Below are 21,408 nucleotides of genomic sequence, written 5' to 3'. Positions count from 1 at the left end.
GCATACATGCTAGGGATTCCAGCACGTTCCAGGACTGTGTTGTTTGGAACTTTGTCCTGCCAGGTGATGCATCGGAGGCAGCACATGTGGAAAGCACATGTTCAGTATCTGTCCAATAAAACAATTGTTGGGGAAGAAGAATTGCCAAGTGTGTAATTAACCTGTGAAAATCCTTGCCACAGGATGTGGTGATGGCACCTGCCTGAGATGCATTTAAAAGGGGATTGGATAGGTTTATGGAGGAAATGTCCATCACAGATGACAAACCATAATGACTGTACACAACCTCTGGGTTTTAGAGGTAATCTATCTCTGAATGCCAGATACAAAGGAGGGTTAGGCTTGTGCTTAGTGCATTTGAAGCTGGCAATACTGGGTGATGCTAGATGTCGGAGATAAGTGCATTTATGCTCTGTTCTGACTCTACTGGGAATTAAAATAACTGATTTTTAAATAACTCAAACATCTGAATGTAATTTGTACTTCCAAGATTTTTTCTTACCTTATTTTTTTAAAGCAAGAATGTCAAGAATGACTGTTTTAAATATATACCATCAAGTATAAAGTTCTCTACTTACCTGTAGAGCCCAGGGAGCAAAGATATGCTTGGGCCTTCCAAATGGCAACTGGCAAGACTTGTGCTACCAGCTGAGATACAAACTGGTGATTCAGCTGGTAGTATTATGACCAAGCTCCTTATACACATAAAATGTTCAACTCATTAAAAGTAAATATTTTTAAAAAATAGTTGAGGCTTCTTCCTTTGTACAAAGTCATTATTACCAGCAAGTTTTCTACTCACGATAGCCATTGTTCAAAGTCATTTCTTATACAGCTATAATAGAATGTGAATTAATTTAAAGAAATGTTTCACAATATTTTGAAAGGCCTTTAGCAGTCGGCCTAGTGGCATATGGTGGCTTTGCATTTCCACATGCAAGAACTATCACTGGTACAAACCAGTCATGTCATATGATAGCTAGCTACAGTATGGCACTTCATAAACGGTTATCTGAACAGTTGAAGAAACAGAAGGTAGCATATTTCGAGGTTAAAGCAAACATTGAGAATTAAGCCACTAGTGCTGGAAATACAACCGTACAACACTGAGCCTAGCAGGTTTAGGATCACAACCGTACAGTGCAGTACAATCCTATTTACTCAGAAGTAAGCCCAACTGACTTTAATGGGACTTACTTTCAGGTAGGTATGGATAGCATTTCAGCATTGAACTGTAATATGCAAACAGATTCAACATAAAGCCTATTACTTTTCTTAAGGTTTCCACTGACACATACCACAGATTGTTGTGGTTGGAGCTACTGACATACCAAAATTGATTGATCTACCAAATTGACTGATCCACCAAAATAAATGAGACACATTTCTGACTTAGACAATTGTTTGGCTGATCTATCTAAGAATACCTGGCAGTGTACAGCAGCTCCTGTCCACACATGGAAATCCTACATGTGCAACATCTTCCCATTCATTTAAAGATGAACATCTCCATACTGAGAGATCACAGGTACCCATGTTGGTTCAATATCAAAAACCTAAATATCTTTATTAGGACCAACTAAAATATTCTAAAGTAGTGAGTAGGTTTTGAATTCTGGAAGTGTTCTCAAGAACTTGAAATCTTGCTTATAACTTTGTGAAGTTTTAGATAATAACTATCTAATAACTATTTAGATAGTCCTAATAGAGGTATTGCCGCTTTTGCATCAGGGCACACAAAGAAATTTGGATCAGATCCAGGAGTTTAGAAAGTTGGGGAAAAATACTTCTTTCAAACATTGTTTAATAGCTTTTAAAGGATTTTGATCAAAAATATTGTTTTTTCAATCATAAAAGTATATTTTTCTGAGTAAATGTACTATTGGCCTTTTTCTTGGTTTTAATGAAGACTATGATAAAACATTTCTTTATATGGTGAAGTGTGACAAATTTAAGCTGGCACACAAACTGGTTCACTAGTTGTTGGCTTTCAGCCTGCCCATATGGTGTCCCTTGTCTACAGATAGCTGCAAATTTATCTTTTTATGAGAGCATATCTCAAAAGAAAGTTGTAGTGATGTCATATATATTAAATAATATACTGACAGATTCTTATAACTAAAGATGGACATAAAGATGGACCATATTCATGTATTTCTGCAAACTTGCCACATCATGATCTAGTCATGTTTATGGAATTCTCTCTCCATAGAGTTAAGAACAGCTCCCTCTTTGGAGACCTTTTGACAAGGCCTCAAGACCTTTTAAATCAAGAAGGCATTTGACTGTTGACATGATGGGCTGGCACTTTTAATGAATGTAATTTTAATAGTATTTACATGATCCATTGGGATCTGATCTGCCTTATTGTTTTAATTGCTTTATATTTTAAGATTTGATATTGTTTAATCTTTCATTATTTACAGGTGGGCCCTCAGTATCTGTGGATAATGGAATCCATGGGTTTAGACCCACAGGGTCTCCGAACACGACTGGAACCTCATTCTGGTCACATCCTGTACTGTTCTTTGTCTCAGAGGCCACATGCAGCCCAAAGGAGTTTAAAGGCAACTTCTGGTTTTTAGCAGTCATTGTGCAACTGTGCAGCTTCTCTGCATGAGGGGGGGCATGATTCAGACATACAAAATTATGCAGGGGATGGACAGAGTGGATAGACACTCTTTTCCCTTTCACATAATACCAGAACCAGGGGACATCCACTAAAGTTAAGTGTTGGGAGAGCTAGGACAGACAGAAGAAAATATTTATTTACTCAGCGTGTGGTTGGTCTGTGGAACTCCTTGCCACAGGATGTTGTGATGGCATCTGGCCTAGATGCCTTTAAAAGGGGATTGGACAAGTTTCTGGAGGAAAAATCCATTACATGTTACAAGTCATAACGGGTATGTGCAACCTCCTGATTTTAGAAATGGGCTACATCAGAATGCGAGATGCAAGGGAGGGCACCAGGATGTAGGTCTCTTATTAATTGGTGTGTTCCCTGGGGCATTCGGTGGGCCACAGTGAAATACAGGAAGCTGGACTAGATGGCCTGATCCAGCGGAACTCTTCTTATGTTCTTTGGGTCTCAGAAAGTCTCCCAGATGCAACCGGAATTAGTTTCGGGTCACGTCTGGGAAGTCTTAAGAGGGTTCATCTGTGGGTTTGGAATCCACGAATATGGAGGCTCCAGCATATTGTGTTTTCATGTTGTAAGTCACCTTGTGTGCCCCAATGTGTGGGAGAAAGAATATAAATTCCAGCATGCTGCAGATGCAACCTGCTCTGATCTGCTTTCCACCCACTGAAAGGGAGTGAAAAGTGGATCAACCGCCTCCTTACCTTGTGCGGTTTCTTCAAACATGAAAGTGTTGGACTTCCAGTTTGTTTTACTGAGACCACGTACTGTAACCAAAGAAGAGCTCCTTCCTTTGCGCATTCCCTTTAAATCAAACCAGAAGCTCTGCACCTCTCTGCAATTGAAGGAACTGTTTGACGAGAGCTGTAAAGGGCTGGTGGCAGACCCAAGGTGGCATCCAGTGGCATTCCAGGTTGCACTGCCAAGAACAAGGTACCAGATGTTCATACCTCCGTGTATGCTTGCTGTGGAAACTGGACTTTCTGGAGAGTAGGTGGTACAATGTGTGGTGCGTTCCAGGTGGTGGTGCTAACATCTTTGCTATTTAGCTACCACCTATGTTTGCATTTGATTTTATTACTGCTTGTATGTATCATCAGAATTCCTTATTTGTTAAATTACCTTTGTTTATATTGTTATATTCAGATTATTAAAGTTAATCTCAACTGAAATATTTTCAGATTGAATACTAATTACGTTTTCAGAATTATGGTTATGTCTTAAGAATGAATATTAACTGTGGCTGCATTTTGTGTATTGCAAACCATTTTAAGTGCAATTGTTTGTGGAAAAACAGCATATGTTAAAATCTAATCCCCTGGATCCAAACCACAATCCTATCCAAATTTCCAGCACCAGTGTAGTTGCAATGCAGTCCCAAGGTAAGGGAACAAATGTTCCCATACCTTAAGGCCTCTGTGATTGCCTCCCTACCACAGGGTGCAGTGCACGCCCCATTGGTACAGCTGCATCAGCACTGGAAAACTGGATAGGATTGGGCCCTTGGTCTTTATAATTCAGTATCAATAGTTTAATTAGGCAGTTAGTTTGTAAATCTTTGGGCTGTAATATGACCACTCTGGTGCAGCAGAACTCCTTTCAGGTGGGCAATCTAGGTTTCTGACACTGGTGCACACACGGGATGGGGTTCAACCACCTTCCATCATACATGCAATTGTCAGAACCTCTGAAATGTGCCACATGTATGTGCGCCTGTGTGAGAACCCTGCAAAGTGGCAGATGTGCAGTGGAATGCGTGCATGTCAAAGGGACAGTCTGCTGCTCACTCCCCCCCCTACACACATTTTGAGACATCTGCACAGGCTTGAGATAGCAGAATTAGGGCCGTATCCTATCCAAATTTCCAGCACTGATGAAGCTGTGCGCTGCATCCTTCTATGGTGGGACAGTCATGGATGCCTCCTCAAGGTCAGGGAACATTTGTTCGCTTACCTCGGGGCTGTGCTGACGCTGCACCAGCGCTGGAAAGTTGGATAGGATTGGGCCCTTAGGCTACCAATCCTATCTACTTTCCAGGGAGTAAGCCCCATTGACTATAATGGGACTTACTTCTGAGTAGTGATGCATAGGATTGGGCTCTGAGGCTGCAGTCCTAGCCATACTTTCCAGGGAGTAAGCCCTTACTTCTGAGTAGACCTGCCGAGGACGGTCTCTTAAGTAGGGTAGTGTCTCAGTTCTGGGCGCTGTGGGAGGCAGGCACTGTCTGGCTTGCAGCACACTCTGAAGGCAGCCTTCCCACGCAGTGGGGGGGGGCAGAAAAGCGTGTCAGGGCCCCGCGTGGGTCTTGTAAGCGGGGGTGGAAGAGAGATGACTGCGGGGCCCGTTCTGCAGAGCGCTGGGGCGAGGGAGGCCTGCGGACGATCCCCTGCACGCGTCTCCGACACGCGTCTCCGGCGGCGTTCCCACAGACACGCGTGCCTGCCCCACACAGGGCCTCCGGGGGCGGGACTGGCAGGCGCAGGCCAGCGAGGGGAGCGGCCCGGCAGAGGCTCGGCTTCCTCCGCCGCTTCCTGCTCCTCCTCCTGCCGCAGCTCCAGCTCGCGGACTCTCCGGGCGAAGCCGCTCGCCCGCGCGGTGAGTGAGCAGGCGGGAGGTCGGGCCGAGCCAAGTCGAGGGGCTCGGGGGAGCTCCGAGGAAGCGCCTCTTCGTGCCGCCGCCGGCCGCGGCTTGGCGGCTGCGCTCGTGGAGGACGACGGGACTCCTCGGGCGGCTCTCCGCAGCCTCTCGCTCGCCGACTGCGTGCAGAGGCCGCCCCGCTGGCTCCAGGCCGGGCCCTCAGGACTCAGCCTGCGCCGCCTGCAGCAGTCCTGACTCTCGCCTGCGCAGGCTGTTGCCAGGCCTCGGCCTTGCAACGCCCTCTTCAGCCTCCCGACACGCCAGGGCTGGCCGAACATAAGAGCCCGCTACCAATGTTACTCAGCCAGTAGTACGGGTACCAGGAGTAGTACTTGCAGTGGTGCCTGAGGCGCTTGCTGGACCCCTGGGCCTGTGTTTCTCAACCAGTAGTACAACTACCACCAGTGGTACTTGCATTGCTGGACCCCTGGACCAGTGTTTCTCAACCAGTAGTACGGCTACCACCAGTGGTACTTGAGGTGGTGTCTGGTGGAACTCTGGGGGCCCTAGGACACCTACCACCTGGCAGTGAGACCAGGAACACCACACAACAAACTGTGGTAGGAGGCTCGGCTCGATTCGGCTTGGCTTGGCTGGCAGAGCTCCAAAGCATGTTTTTCCCTGCTTGAGAAAGCTGCCCACCCTGAGCTTCTTACTGGTGTTTGTTGTGCTGCATCTGGCTGCCCGACCCAGAACTAACTGATGATGATGTCAGCACCAGTTACTTCTGGCAGTATCTGAAACTGGTGGAAAGTATGAAGTGGTTCAGTGGATTGCAAATATTAAGAAATACTTCAGATGTTTGCGGGCCAATATATTTAAGAAACACTTATTGTGATTCGGAATTTAAAATTCACTGGTATATTTATTCACCATGAACATTAAACTCATGTTTTAATCCAGTGGACTCTCAGTTTTTACCCAGAAAATAATTATAAAGCTAGAAAATGACTTATTTGCCTTTAATATTAATTGTGAGGCAAAAAAGGAGCTAAGCCAACATATTTCTGAGAGCCACAATTTATATGGCAGATAGCCGCATGTAGCTCTAGAGCCGTGGTTTGGCCGTACTCGCTATAGGCCTTTCCCTGGCCTCTGGGTATTGGCAGAAGCTGGTAGGACAGGTCCAAGATCATGTGCCATCATCACTGTCCTTCTAACAGCCCAGAGCAGCTGTGCTTACATGGAAGTGAGTGCACGTCTCACAGTGTTTACTTCCATTGTAGGTCACACTCTTGGGAGTAAATTCCCATTTCCCACTGTGAGACTCTTTCTTCCAAGTAAACATGTTCAGACTGTTTGTCACTGAGAATATGAAATACACAAGTATAAAGAGAATCTGAAGAAAAGTGTTCTGTATATGGCCACAGGCGGCACACACACACAGCACAGTGTTCTGCTCACAGAAGTGGTTTTGTAACAGATCATTGTTGCTATATTGATCCCAAAGAATAAGAAGCAAAATAAGTAATCTGAACCATTTTATTGAATAGACTTCTGGTGACGTAGGTTGTGCAAGCTGTGGCATTCCATAGAATTCTCACTAGTTTTCACTCTGGAATGAAGCTGGTAAAATATTAGAGAGAATAAAATAATTCTGGGGGGAAAGCCTTTGAAATTACCAGTGCACCATTGGTAGAGAATATGTAGTATAGATTGCCCAAACTTCCTTTGTTTCTTTAGTCATCGGACCTGGATAGGAAGAATAATAAAATTTGATTAATATTTTGCACTATTAAAATCGTGCCATTCTTGAGTGATTCAAACCCTTGCATGACATTTTTAAATTGTTAGTATTGGTTCATTCTTGCTTATTTTATATACAGAAGTCTGTGGCATAGAAATATACAAGTGTATTTATGTATTTAGGAGAAGGCATTCTTTTATTTACCTGTTTGGTATCTTCAGCTAATTGGAGTGCCTTGGTTTATTGTTAATTACATACATGGCTGTTGAGTGTTTGGAAGCTGCTGAATATTTTATTGTATATTTTAAAGATATTTGACTTTACTGCCCTGATTGGAAAAGAATATGAACTCCCCCCTTTTTTTGCCTTGTAATTCTGATGCTGAGTCAGATTGTAATGCAGTCAGAAATGCAGTTAACAAAAGCTGAACTCCCTAACTTAGGGAGGCACTTTACCACATAGTTAGGTGGGACCACACAGTTAGGTGTTTGGAGGCTGATAAGACAAGGATCAAGTTTATTTATAGACAAAGCTGTTCCTTTCCTCCTGGATCAAAATAAATTCTTGGGATGAGTTTTGAAATCCAGTGTATTCAATCAAAGCATCCTTAGTAAAGGCTGTTGGTCGATGTTGTTGTATGGCACATATTTCACAGGTAGCAGTGGCATAATTGTGAAATTGTGGGTGTAGTTCATAAAGTTCAGTTGCCTTTCACTAATTCCAATAAAGATGGTGTATAACCCTTTGTGCATACCTCAACACCAGTGAAATTCTACATTTTTTATAGGCACCTAATGTCCGCTGGATGTAATTTTCACATGTACTGTAACTGAATTGTAACAGGTAAAGTCTCTAGCAAAGCATAAGGTTAAAAAGTAAAAGAAAGTATTGCAGAAGTGCAATTCTACCCAAGGAGCTTGTGGCAAAATGCATAAATTGCATAAAATGCAATAATCAGAAACAAAATAGCAGATGTTAATCCTTTTGGAATATGTTTATTCCAATACTCTGCTTATTTGTTGTTGCAATTTTTAGAGCAACATTTCAGAAATACTGCAACTCTTCAGCATTTCAGCAGTACTGCAACTGTTAGAGCCAAAATGAAGTATCTAAATATTATTATTATTATTATTATTATTATTATTATTATTATTATTATTTTATTAGGTAAATAATGATGCCGTTGGTAATCTTGTTTCAGGAGTACATTTGCAAAATCATCATTGAACTAATTTTTGCAAATGAATAGATACTGTATTATCAGCATTTTGTGCTTTTATACATTTCCTCTAGTAAGAAAATATTGTTTCAGCTATTTGACCTTAGAAATACATTTTCTTGAATGTTTGCTACTGGCTGATGCAGGCAACAAGACACTGCATTCATGGCACATTTGTGTGGCTTGCTAGCACTCTTTCTTTGTTCCAGAATAAACGGATGATTTTAAGACCAAAGTCCATCTAGTTCAGCATTCCATTTCTCACCTGTGACCTATCTTAGCTGAATGTTAACATAGGCAATCTACCTCTGAAGAAATATGGAGACACTTGAATGTTAATTTTCTGCAAAGTAGCTGGTGTGCTATATTGAGCTAAGTACTTGAAAATGTTGATACAGGTTGCTGAAATTTAGCTGCTATAATGTATTTCTTCTTAAAATGCCACTTCTCTGGCTTCAAAATGGAGATATTGTTGTAACTTGCAACTGTGCTAAGTCAGCTGTGTGTGGGTTGAGAAGTTGCTCTATATAATGTACTTGACTTGTGAAGATTTTGTCAGATTTCTTCAGGAAATACTGCAAAGCTGGTATCTGTTTCCCCTTAAGTTGTGCAGCAGCACTCCATCTATCTCTTGGGTTTTGCTGGTAGTGTCCAAAGTAGAGCAACTTGTCCTTGGTTTGAGATTGACATGTGTCACGAGGGACAAATTGGGACAGTCTGCTATGTAGAAAAGAAGTGATATATTATGATACTCTTGGCAGTTAGTCACTGGCTTCCTGGGAAACAGTGCTAATCCCTCCATCAGCCTGACATCCTGCTTTCTTGTCAACCACTGTATATTTTCCCTTAAGCTGTACCAGAACCACACATCCTCACCTGTTATCTCTAAACTTTGTGGGCTTTGTGACCATAGAAGCAACACTGAAATTGGATCACAAAGGACAAATGTGCACATTTCCCCCCCCCCCGTACCTTTCATTGTAACTTTTAATTTTGTAGACTGTCTAGTATTTTTATGATGAAGCAAACTGAACAGTGGGGAAGCATATAAATGACATTACTATGTAAAACGAACTAACCATCAGTTCCTAGTTCGCCTTGTGTGGTTCCCACACAGTGATTGCATCACCAGACTGATTTTGAGAGTAATTCTGCACACAGTGAACTCAATGTAAAATTGCTTCATTACATACCTGGCGTGCAACTCAACTCACATTTAGTATGCTGTGGCAAACTTCTCCAAAGAGGACTGAGTTTGGAACTGGGTGGTCAAGCTCTGGGCCATCTCCCCTCCCTCCCTCCTGAACATTAACATCAAGCAAATGCCAATTTGAGAGGATGCATTCTGTTACACTAGATGATTCTGTTTCGTATAGGCTCAACAATAGATGTACTGCACAGAAAATATATTTATATACATGTTGCTTTTCTGGATGTCAGAGAAGGTTTTGCTTTCAGTAGAGTCATTGTCTGAAGAGAGATACTGTGTCTTCAGTTGTCCAAAATAAAGGGACTCCTTTATTTCAGCGGAGAATCTTTTGCTGTCTGTGTAATTGCATGTGAGATTCCTCATACATTTTCGCTGACCTTTTTTGTAATAGAAGTTGAATCAGTTTCAAAAGGCATGAGGTTGAACTGTGCAAAACCACTGCATCTATGTGTGATGTACTTGTGTGAGCAGAATAATGAGCAGTCTCAACTCATGCAAGACTGCTTACTCCTTTCTATTAATGGAAAATCTAAACTGGCAATTACAGTACCAATTTTCAATTTTCCAGTTCACAAAAGTGATAATCTTGCACCAGTCAGTTGTTTTCATGTTGCTATTCAAGGAGTCTAGTTCATGCACAAGTTGGTTTCTAATATCTTGTCTGAATTGACTGTTTGTGTTTGAATTTTTTCATATCTTAGGGCCAGACTTCATGTGACATTTAGCACGTACATGAAGTCGATGTGCTATTTCTTTAAAATAGAAGTGGGGGCTCATCTATATTCAGATGAGGGTGTGAATGGCTTTAATCCATAGTCCCTGCCATGTTCCTGGCTCAAATTTTCCCCTTGCAGCTGCAATTGTAGAGAATTAAAAACAAGCACATTAGCTCTGAGCATGTATCTTCATGTCATGTATAGTTTGGCTCTTACTCTCTAGTAGTACCAACAGATGAACCACAATCTGTATTCTGTTAGCTATAGTTAAATCTGTGCACCCCTGCACCTCCCAGTTTGGCATTTTGTTGCTGATGAAGCCCTGGCTGGAATAAATCAACAAGCAACCTTAACTACATTTTTGGGGAGCAAGAATTAGAATGAAACCATTCAAAATCAACCTTCTTGAAATTGATTGAGAGGCATGTTAATGCTTCTAAGTTCTCTGTCCTTTTGGGATATGTGCTGCAGCATGAATTATTCCTCAGTTCATCTGTCTTGTATCTTTTAAAACTGGCATGAATTCTCTGTGAGAGATTACCTAGGTATTCAGAGTGAGCTACCAGCACTCATCCCTGCCGAGCCCCTCAGGATCATCCCATAGGCATAGGGAGAAAACAGTCCTGTGAAGACCACTTAAAAATCACTGGTTTAGGTCTGACTCCATCTTGTAGGGCCACAGTTATTTTGCAGTCACTGTGGGAACAGAGCTTGTTAGCAGACTAAGAAACCAGTTCCTTATCAGGAGTCTTGCTTCATAAGAACACTGAACATCAAGGTCTTGCAAACTGGAAGTGGGAGCCAGCTGTGAATCTCCAGTTGGGATGTGTCAGAGGGAGTGACCAGCAGTAATACCAGCTGGTGAGGTCATTTGCCAGAAGGTTCAGCAGGTCTGAATTCTGGTTGGCCAAGAGCTAACTTTAAGGCATTGGTTCCCAAATGTTTTCAACTGCTGGTTCCCTTGCAGACCATTGGCTGCAACACCCCATTAGGCCAACAATCCTATACGTTAGTGGTTCCCAAACTGTCATGGAGAGTTTGGGCTGCTGTAAGTCCTTGTCAGGGAGGGAAGGTAAACCAGAAGTCAGTCCTACCTGCAGATCAGAGCGATAAATCCCTTGGGGGAGACTTGCAGAGGGGGCTGTGGGCCTCCTGGACCCTCTGAGGCTTGCTGACCCAGGTAGGGAGACAAGCCTCTGGGCGCCCACGGCACCTTGATCGCTTTGGCGCCGACAGGTACATCCCCCAGTCCCTGCAAGCATTTACCAGTGGTTCTTGAATTCCTGGAGAACTGCTGCTTTAAAGTATAAAACCCCTGTTGCTGGGAAGGGTGAACAGCCATTCCATCATGGATGGCTGTTCAAATCCACTGTGGTATGACGTGTAGAAAAGCTACCCTTTGTTTATTCTCAGGAGTTAGAAAGATAAAAGTGAATGTTAGGAACAAGTAAGTTTTAGGAGCTTAGCTTTGTTGTTTTAGCATTGTGTGTGTATTGTATTTATTCTCTCAAATATCCAAATGCCTTTCAAAGTGATGTGTAACCATAATTATTTAAATAAACCATTCATTATTACAGGCTTGTGTCTGTGAGTACAATGGAACTGATCTGTGCAGCCTAGGCCATTCAGTCTGCTACTGTGAGGAGAAGCAGAGTCTTGCGCCTTGAGTCCCTGGAGTTTGGTGGAGCTCAGAGCTTGCAAGGGCTGGGGGGTGGCTCTTAGGACTTCAACTTCCCATTGACTGGAGGACTGGCTGTTAGAAGGGGTGGTGACATCTACTGTAGAGTTGTTTGCCCTGAGGACTCGCACACCCACCTGTGCGATGTTTGAGCATTCACCGTTTGGCTTTTTTGTCTATGAGCTGTAACCTGCTGTCTCATGGACTGTTAAGGCCTTTGACATAGCAGGATACATGAGAACAAATTGGGAAAATACATTTCTGACTCACTGGGAGAGTTGGGCCACTGAACCAGGAGTGTGTATGATTAGTCTGGGAGACATGCAGAAGACTGTGGCAAGTCCTCTCCTTGCATCACCTGCAACCTCCTTGTAAGGTTTTGTATAAGGTGCCAGTCATGGGTGGGACATGCCTCTAGTACAGGATATCAAACATATGACACTTGGAGAATTTCAAATGACAGCTTGAGATGTAAGAAGTACTGCTGCCACTACCAGTCTGTAGTTCTGGTTCTTTTACTGCTCTAGGAAGCATTAAGTGCTTGTATGCTTGGGAGGCTTTCAAAACTGTCACTGTGCTGAAACATCTGATCCACTGATTGATGACATTGTCCAGTCATGATGAATATGGTTCTGCCTTTAATTGGATGAGAGCCGATCTGGCATCCAAAATACCACAGGTAGCTACAAAATGCATCTGCATGTAGCTCATATGAGAATAAAACGCATTTGTAAATATGTCATTTAAAAAAAAATAGGAGGAAGCAACCTCCACCATCTTTCATGCATTGTGACTGCAGTTGTCCTGCAGAGTCCATGAAGTTTTTTCCTCACTGCTATTTATCCCCTCTTAAAGGCACCTAGGCAAGATGCCATCACTACTTCCTGTGGCAAGGAGTTCCACAGACTTAGTACATGCTGAGTAAATAAATATTTTTACTCCTAACTCTTCCAACACTCAACTTTAGTGGATGTCCTCTGGTTCTGTTGTTATGTGAGAGAGAAAATAGTGTCTCTCTATCCAGCCCATGCATAATTTTGTATGTCTCAATCATGTCCCCCCTCAGGTGCCTCTTTTCTAGACTGAAGAGGCCCAAACGTTGTAGCCTTTCCTCATAGGGAAGGTGTCCCAGCCCAGTAATCATTTTGGTTGCTCTCTTCTGTACCTTTTCCATTTCCACTATATCCTTTTTAAGATGTAGTGACCAGAACTGTACGCAATACTCCAGGTGTGACCTTATCATCAATTTGTGCAACAGCATTATAATATTAGCCATCTTATTCTCAATACCTTTTCTAATGATCCCAAGCATAGAATTGGCCTTCTTCACTGCTGCCGCACATTGGGTTGACACTTTCATCAAGCTGTTCACAAGCACCCCAAGATATCTTTCCTGTTCTGACACAGACAGCTTAGAACCCATTAGCCTATATGTAAAGTTTTGATTCTTTGCCCCAATGTGCATGATTTTACATTTAGTTACTTACATTGAAATGCATCTGCCATTTTGCAGCCCATTCTCCCAGTTTGGAGTCCCACTTAGGAACTCATTAACTACAGGTGACAGGAGAGAAAAATATATGCAAATCTTGATTCTATTTTGACAGAGAGCCTGATTATCATGTGGGCTGCCCTTTCAGCAATGCTGCTTATGCCAAGGCGTCACTTTGCAGCTCAGAGCAACTGAGAGGTGTTCTTCGCCTCAGCAGAAGTGGCATTGCTGAAAGGGCAGCCTGCATGATAATTGGGCTCTTCCAGCCACCCTTTCAGCAGTGCTGCTTTTACTAATGCATCATTTCTCAGCTTAGCAGCTGAAAGCAGCTGATGGTGGTGCTGGAAGAACCCAATTATCTTGGGGGGGAAGTAGATAAAGAGCTTCCGCAGACTGTATCCATCCCATGAGCCTTATGTTTAACACTCCTGACTTAAGATGTACATAAGACAGTTGCTGGGGGAAGAACTGCCTTGCTTCTCACCTGTGTGATGAATACCAGTTGGCTAGTTCTATGAGATCCTGTCATCAGAAGGAAGCTGCTTAACGAGAGCTTGCATTATGTTGCAAAAAGCAGCCACAGGGTTACATAAGAATCAAGATTTTTAGTGTGGCTCCTTCCTGCTATATCAGACTTTGCTTGCATTATGTGTCACAATAGCCTCCTAGTGCAATATCAGTACAGGTGGAACCTTGGTATCCACTGATTTGGTATCCACTAATTTGATTCAAACCTGATATCAAGGTCCACCTTTAAATGTCTTGTAACAAGGAGAAAAGCACCAAAATTCAATTTCTCACCTTCATGCTGTTAAATAATAATTTCATTCTGATAGATTCCATTATTCACCCCATCTAGTGGCTGAATGTGGTATAGTGTCTATACCAATGCATTCTGGGGCGACGATGGAAGAGCAAGAAACCTGGAAGTGAGTCTTCAAAACTTTTTTTCCACTGATTTGGTATCCACTGAATTTTTTTTTAAATCCACTCAGGGTTCTGGAACGGAACCCCAGTGGATAATGAAGCACAAGCTGTATAGCTTAAAGAAAGCTGTTGTCAGCAAAATGGTAGGAACTACTAGAGAACTCTCCAGACCCTCTACTTAAGCTGGAGAATGGGACTGCTTATGTCATTTACATGTCAACAACACAGAATTTAAGAGTTTCTTATGGCAACCAAACCTTTGCATTTGTCTTAACACGGTATGCATGGTATGCATTTGTCTTAACATGGTATGCATTTCCTTCTTTCTATTTTCAGCAAATAACAGATGCGGGTAAAAGATCCATCAAGGGTTATATCTGACAAAACCAAGAGACCCAAAAAGTCAAACCACCCTCAGGATGAGGACTCTTCAGATGACGTAACAGGTAAAAACAAGAAACATGTCATGATCATAGCCAGTTGACACAATGATCTGGGTATGCAATAGTTACTTGGAGTTGCTGTGTGCAACGGCAAATTGTGTGGAGGCACCACCATGCACAAGGAAGAGCTTGTTGCTTAACATCAATAACTTCTGTTAATGTGGGTCGCAGGAAACGTAATTATGGTGATACCTGTACACAGTGCTTTTTTTGTAAAAAAAAAAAAAAAAAGTGCAGGAATTCACAACTTGTTAATCATTTATTTATTTATTTATTTATTATTTATTTATAAACCATTTTTTAATTGGAGAAATAAAATATTTTTTATGTGCTTCCCCCCTAAAGATGAACTTACTTCTGAGTAGACATGCATAGGATTGGGCTGTCAATCTCCACATCCCCTTCCCCCAGCTACTTTTTCTACACATGGGGAAAAATACTGTACAGGTGCACTTGTAGCGTGTAGTATGTAGTGTGGCACTACTTCGAAGAGAGGAAGCAGTGAATGGATTCCAAAAAATGGCTTACATGAGTTCCATGTAGTAAAATTACTCTAAGCAACTGTGGGAGTAAGAACAAAAAAGGAATTCTTACACGAGAGGGGTCCTTAGGTGCACATAGAAATAGCTATGCTAGCAAACAAGCAATTAAATATGGTTTAATTCAGGTAGCAGAATACTCTGTGTCTTTGGGAAGGTGCTTGGCATGCAATTGTATGTTCTCTGCTGCCCTGAGCAGCTGCTGTGCATTGCTGGAGAGGAGCTGCAAACGCTGGCTGCCGGAGGGCATGCTTGTGGGGAAAGGATGAGAACGGATCTCTGGCAAGGCTGGACAGCATGTTGTACACACGTAGAATGCCTTTTCACTTGCCCTTAGCATGTGAAAACGGGTTCAGATATATATCTCTGCCAGGATTAAGAGCCCAATCCTAGTTATGTCTACTCTGAAGTAAGTCTTGTTCTAGTCAATGGAGCTTACTTCCAGAAAAGTGCCTAGGATTGCAGCCTAAGAGCCCAATCCTATGCATGTCTACTCAGAAGTAAGTTCCATTATAGTGAATGGGGCTTACTGTGGATAGGATGGCAGCCTCAGGGCTCAATCCTGTGCCTGTCTATTCAGAAGTCAGTCCCATTAGAGGCAGTGGGGCTTCCTCTGAGGAAAGTGTGGAGAGGACTGCAGCCTCAGAGCCAAAGCCTATGGCTGTCTCCTCAGAAGTCAGTCCCACTAGAGGCAGTGGGGCTTCCTCCCAGGAAGGTGTGGAGAGGACTGCAGCCTCAGAGCCCCTCCTCTGCCTGTCTACTCAGGCTGCAAGACTATGACACTTTCCCAGGAGTAAGCCTCATTGAACACAATGGAACTTACTTCTGAGTAGACATGCATAGGCTTGGGCTCTCAGGCTACAAGGCTATGCACCCTTTCCCAGGAGCAAGCCCCATTGAGCACAGTGAGACTTACTTCTGAGTAGGCACGACTAGGCTCGTGCTGCAGATTGGCACGGGGCTGCACCAGCCAGCTTCCTTGCCCTCCTCCTCCGCCAAGTCAGTACCTGGGCGTTCCGTGGGTGCGGCATCCCGCCTCCCTGGCTGTCCGTCGTCCTCTTCCTCGGCGTCGGCACGTGTCCCTTGCGCCCTCCACCGGCTTGGAAGCTGCACAGGGAAGCAGAGCGCGGGGGGAGGGGAGGCAGGAGGGGGTCGTTGTGCGGTCAGGCAGGGGCCAGGTGCCCACCCACCCTGCACCCCCAGCACCCACTCAGCGAATGCCTCTGTTTTGCTCCCCCCTCCTGGAATGCCTCCGAAGGGGAGGGGCCCCTGCAATAAGGTGCCAGAACTCTGTTCTCCCCCCCCCGCGTTCCGGCTGCCTTCCCCCTCCCACCCTCGCAAGCACTTACAGTGGTTCAAACTCTCCATGAGAGTTTGAAAACCACTGGGGTAGATGATATAGGTGGTATAGTGTCAGAAGATGCAGCCACATGCATGTTGAGGTGTTAGAGAAAGGTTTTATTTTTTCAGGTTTTTGTGGGTTTTTTGTTTTTGTTTTTTTACAAAAGTTAGAAATGCAGAAAGCAGTGTTATGTATTTTTATTTCGCTATCACCGAAAAAACCCATCTCTAACAACAAGTTGTCTTTCTTAAACATTTTATTATGTTTTACTTATTCTGTAGGTCAGACATGTCAGCATGTAAGCCAAGCAGTGGATGTACATCATGTGAAGAGGGCAGTAGCTCAGAATGTTTGGTCAATATGTTCAGAGTGCTTAAAGGAACGAAGGATATATGATGGTGAGCCAGTAATGCCTTCTGACATATGGCTCTGTCTCAAATGTGGTACTCAGGTAAATCAAGTTACTATATGATTTTACAGAAGCAAATATTCACTATGGGTTATTTCCTAACCATCAGTGGAGCTCTGCTTCATTGTCAGAAGCTCCTTCCATGAATGAAAAGAGTAATGAGCTCACTGGTCCTCCTATGAGCAGAAGGGGTCATTGCAAGAGTAAAACAATCCTTCACCAAGTGGGAGGAGGTTGCTACAACTGCACTGTGCTCCACCGAATATAACTTATTGTTAGGATACAACTTATTGTTCGTATGGTTACATACAGTGTCCTATCAAATTTGTGGGGCTCCCATAGCATACCAGTAGGAATCTGACTTGGAATAAGTACAGGCACCTCTTGATTTACACAGTCTTGATTTGCACATTTTCAAAATAGCACAATTTGCAAATTAATACTGGCAGTCTTATCTTGAAATGAAGTCTGACTATACGCTGTATGCGTCTAGCAGACTGTAGTGGTGTAGTGATGGCTCAGGACAGGAGAGGGTTCTGCTAGTCTTTATGGGGTGACTCTTAGTATGTGCGTTAGAATGGAGGGGGTTGCTGAGCAGGAGCTCTAGTCTAGGCTAGACTTGAGAAATATAAATTGACAAATTTTGTTTGTTTGAATCTCTTTTTATAACAAAGTCCTTGATGTTGTATTACATTATAAAACAGTTTTGTTGATTATATTGAAAAACATAGTTGATAACTGTATTTTAGCTCTTTATTAATTAATCTTAGGGCTGCAGTCAAAACTCAGAAGGCCAGCATTCTCTGAGGCATTTCCAGACTGCACGGGCAGAACCTCACTGCATTGTAGTCAATCTCAGCACGTGGATCATATGGTAAGTCCTTATTGAGACTAAGAAGGAAAGCTATGTCTACTAAGAGCACAATCCGATGCATGTCTACTCAGAAGTGAGTCCCAATGTGTTAAATGGGACTTGCTCTCAGGAAAGTGTGTAGGAATGCATCTTAAGACATGCGCTTGTGTATCTAGCAGTATACAGTTTTGGTTATGTGTAATATCTAGTATTTTATAAATTTTTTGGCACATATCTTCAATTCTTATCTATATAAGTGTACACTTAGTCTCTTGTTCAAATACAAGTTAGGTTGCAGGGGTCTGAACATAAGTCAAAACATCTAGTTCTTGCTGGCCCAGCGCTATTGCACCTTCGCAAAAGCAAAGGATGTGCTGCACCTGCAATGAAAGTGCCAATGCAGTCATCTGTAACTCTGATGTCTGTAGCTCAGGAAGCCAGTGTAATTCCAAAGACTTGCCAGTGGTGAAACTAGAATTCTTGGGTGTCTACTGGGCCAAAGCAAATACAACACAGAAGGATGCTATCATAAGAATTCCACAAGAATGCAATCATAGGAATTATTGCTGTTGTAATTAAGAATATTTAGATATCACTTTTCAGCAAAAAATTCACAAAACTGCTTACTCATTTTTGTGAACTTAGTTTTTACAGTGTATAAATTCTTACTCTAGGTGTTATGAATGTAATGAAGAGCTGTCAACACATTGCAACAAGAAAGCTTTGGCACAGATTGTTGATTTTCTTCAAAGATATGTTGCTAGAAATGAATCAAGTAAGTTACTTCAGGACATCTTACACAGGTTTGAAATTACTATTCTGCTCCTATAGATCTGTGTCAGGGGTATTAAAACAGAGTTCAGGGGCAGCCACCAATGTGACCACAACTTTGCAGCTCCATTTTGTTCAAAGATTGAATGAACCATCTTTGAACCACGAAATCTTTGAACCACCCTTCAGCATAGGAAGCAGAAGCCCTTAAAATGGAAAAGAGTTGATTCATTGCTAACCACTGCAGTGGTTATCTCGTAGTAAGAATTTCGTCAGAGCTTGCACCTGCATCCTCTATTCAAGAAACCCTGACATTGAACTCCTGACATGCACTGATGACCGTAAAGTATTATTCATTATTGTGCAATATCTTTTACATAAGCTTCTGCAACTGCATGTGGAAAAGCACAAAATGCTGTCCCTCGCCTCAAAATGTGGCATGGAAATTCTGTACAATGCCTTGTACCCAAGAAGAATATGAGAAGTGGGATGTGGCATGTTTGTCTAGTTCTGGTTTAATAAATAATACATTTGAACAGAAGGCAAATATACTGGGGGGGGGGGGTGAGATTTCCAAAAGAATGCATTTTAGTCAATAAACAAGCAAAGTGCTTGTTATTGGTACTGATATGGAGGACTAGCATGACAGCAGGGTCCCTGCTTTTTATTTAGCAGTTTGTAAAGCTTCAATTTTAGCTGCAGAAATGTGCAAATTACATTACTACTACATGACTGACTTAGGGAATTACATTAAACGATTGAGATGAACGCAAATGTGGGGTTCCCAAAAGAATGTGTGCAGCTGTGTGGATTTCCCATCTGATCCTGAACTTTGCCATGCCCAGCAATGTGTTTGCTTTTTTTCCTTCCTCCTCTTTCTCCCCCCTAAAGTTTTTTTTTCTTAAAATTAGTTTGTTTGGTTAAGAGATCATGGCACAAAATGGGAGAATAAGGCAAGACTCCATTGTAAGGGGCAACTGCCCAGAAACTAGTTTTAGCTTGCCTTTGTATTGTATTTGCCAGGCAAGCAGGTGCACTATTGTCATGATGGCACACTTGTGAGTTTCACATGAACATAATGCACATGTAGTACACAGGAACCCTGCTGAGATGCTACTGCTTGAGTGTCTGTCTTCTAGGAAAGATGGGCATTGGAGATTAGGATTTGTTTGATCATTGGAGACAAAGCCAACAACAAATGATTTTCTGTGGGAGTATTCTTTTAGACAACTTCTAGGGCAGAGAAAACCAATTTTATATATTTTGTATTTGCCTTCATTGTCTGGGAGAAGGTTTCTGTAAAATTTGCAATGTCACTTGGAGTTCTGAGATTCCAGACATTGGCATCTCTCAATGTTGTTTAAGTACTGTTAAGAATAGACTGGATTGTTTACTAATATATCGCCTATTTCTAAAATCTTCCCTCCCCCAGCTTTTATTTTAAATCGTGCACTACATGCAGATGTATGTGAGCTCCATATTTTCCAAAGAGTTATATTTCAGTCATAGTTACAGTTTATGCTAATTAAATTGGAGGAAAATATTTCTGGTTGACCTGTTTTTGTTGTTCATTGTTCAAATGTGATATAGCTGGTTCATTTGTTACTTTCTCCTTGTGTAGGAGAGTAGAAGAACCTGAGACTAATTCATTCCAGGGAGAATACTCAAGCTGGTAATATTTGAACAGGTTTTCAGTGAAATTGCTAGGCAGTGGGTTTTCATTTTTGTTTTGTTTTTAGAACAAAGTATATCTTCGCACAACACAAACTCATTTGTGGAAGTCATCATAAGATATTGTACTGGGCACTAGTTTAGGTTGAAATATTAGATTAGGATATAAGGAATTTGCAGTGTACATATGAAGGAACATGTACCTTCATTCTCAAGGTTTTGGCTGCAATACATAATGCCTATTTATATGGGCCTGATCTCTCTTGCTCTGGTAACCCTCAGTCTCCTTTGCACCTTGTTCCCACTTCATTCCTTGGTCGATTTTTTCCTACTCTTTTCTCTTGCCTGATCTATAAATAGATAACCATTCACGCTGGACTTCTTATAGAAAGCAGACATAGCTTGTTAAACTATAACATGTTGATGAACTCTATAGTAGTGTGCTCCGGAAGATCCATTTCATTTATTTCTTTCATCATGGTTGTAATTTTAAAATTGTTAAAGTGAAAAATATTCATTAAAAAAATTAGATAAATTCCTGGAGGATAGGTCTGTGAGCTGTTGTTAGAGAGGCAGCATGTCTCTGAATACCAGATGCCGAGGACAAAGGGGATGATCACTGCATTTGTGCTCTGCTTGTGAGGTTCCCAGAGTCATCTGGCTGGACACTGTTGGAAACCGAGTGCTGGACTAAATGAGTTTTCTTGTTCGGATCAGACAGGGCACTTTGTATGTTACAAGAATGTGACAATATGTCAGAAAAGGTGGTCTCTTAAAGAAATTGAGCCTAAAATATAAAAAAAAAAAACAATTTGCTGTCAATTCTGTTACTGATGCTGTGACTACATCAATTAATTGTTAACACTGTTGTATGACATAAAATGCATTAAGCTGCTTACAACAAAGTATAAAATTAAAGTAAAACAACCAATAAAGTCCAAAATCATTGGGGATCTAAGTTCATTTAAGCACACGGAAATCAAAGTCAGCATTCTAAAATGCGTACTATTTGCATCTCCCTTTGCCCATCTAGGTCGCACCTTAATTAAATAATCTATAGTTTGACATTCTGGCTTGCTGTGGTTGCTTAAGCCACAACTTCTTGATTTAAACTTTATGAAAAACTGGTTTAAAAAAATCAGGAAATATTGAATTTAGGCTGACAGAGAGAGAAGG

At 42.2% G+C, this 21,408-nt stretch overlaps 1 protein-coding gene across 3 annotated transcripts in view; it reads left to right on the top strand.

The window, feature by feature from the left end:
* The first annotated feature begins 5,146 nt into the window (after positions 1 to 5,146).
* Positions 5,147 to 21,408, top strand: part of USP45 (ubiquitin specific peptidase 45) — a 78,761-nt gene continuing 62,499 nt past the window's right edge. For all 3 annotated transcript variants that reach the window (XR_010793645.1, XM_066612909.1, XM_066612925.1), the window contains exons 1-5: positions 5,147 to 5,233; positions 14,541 to 14,650; positions 16,810 to 16,979; positions 17,708 to 17,811; positions 18,465 to 18,565. Coding sequence is in view for 2 of the 3 variants with exons in the window: in XM_066612909.1 (XP_066469006.1) it covers positions 14,551 to 14,650; positions 16,810 to 16,979; positions 17,708 to 17,811; positions 18,465 to 18,565 (475 nt within the window). In the remaining variant the exon portion in view is untranslated. The remainder of the gene's footprint in view (positions 5,234 to 14,540; positions 14,651 to 16,809; positions 16,980 to 17,707; positions 17,812 to 18,464; positions 18,566 to 21,408) is intronic.

This window comes from Tiliqua scincoides, chromosome 1 (genome assembly GCF_035046505.1).
Source record: "Tiliqua scincoides isolate rTilSci1 chromosome 1, rTilSci1.hap2, whole genome shotgun sequence".
Taxonomy (NCBI): domain Eukaryota; kingdom Metazoa; phylum Chordata; class Lepidosauria; order Squamata; family Scincidae; genus Tiliqua; species Tiliqua scincoides.
Note: the sequence above shows the minus strand (reverse complement) of the source record. Positions and strands in the feature narration are given on the sequence as shown.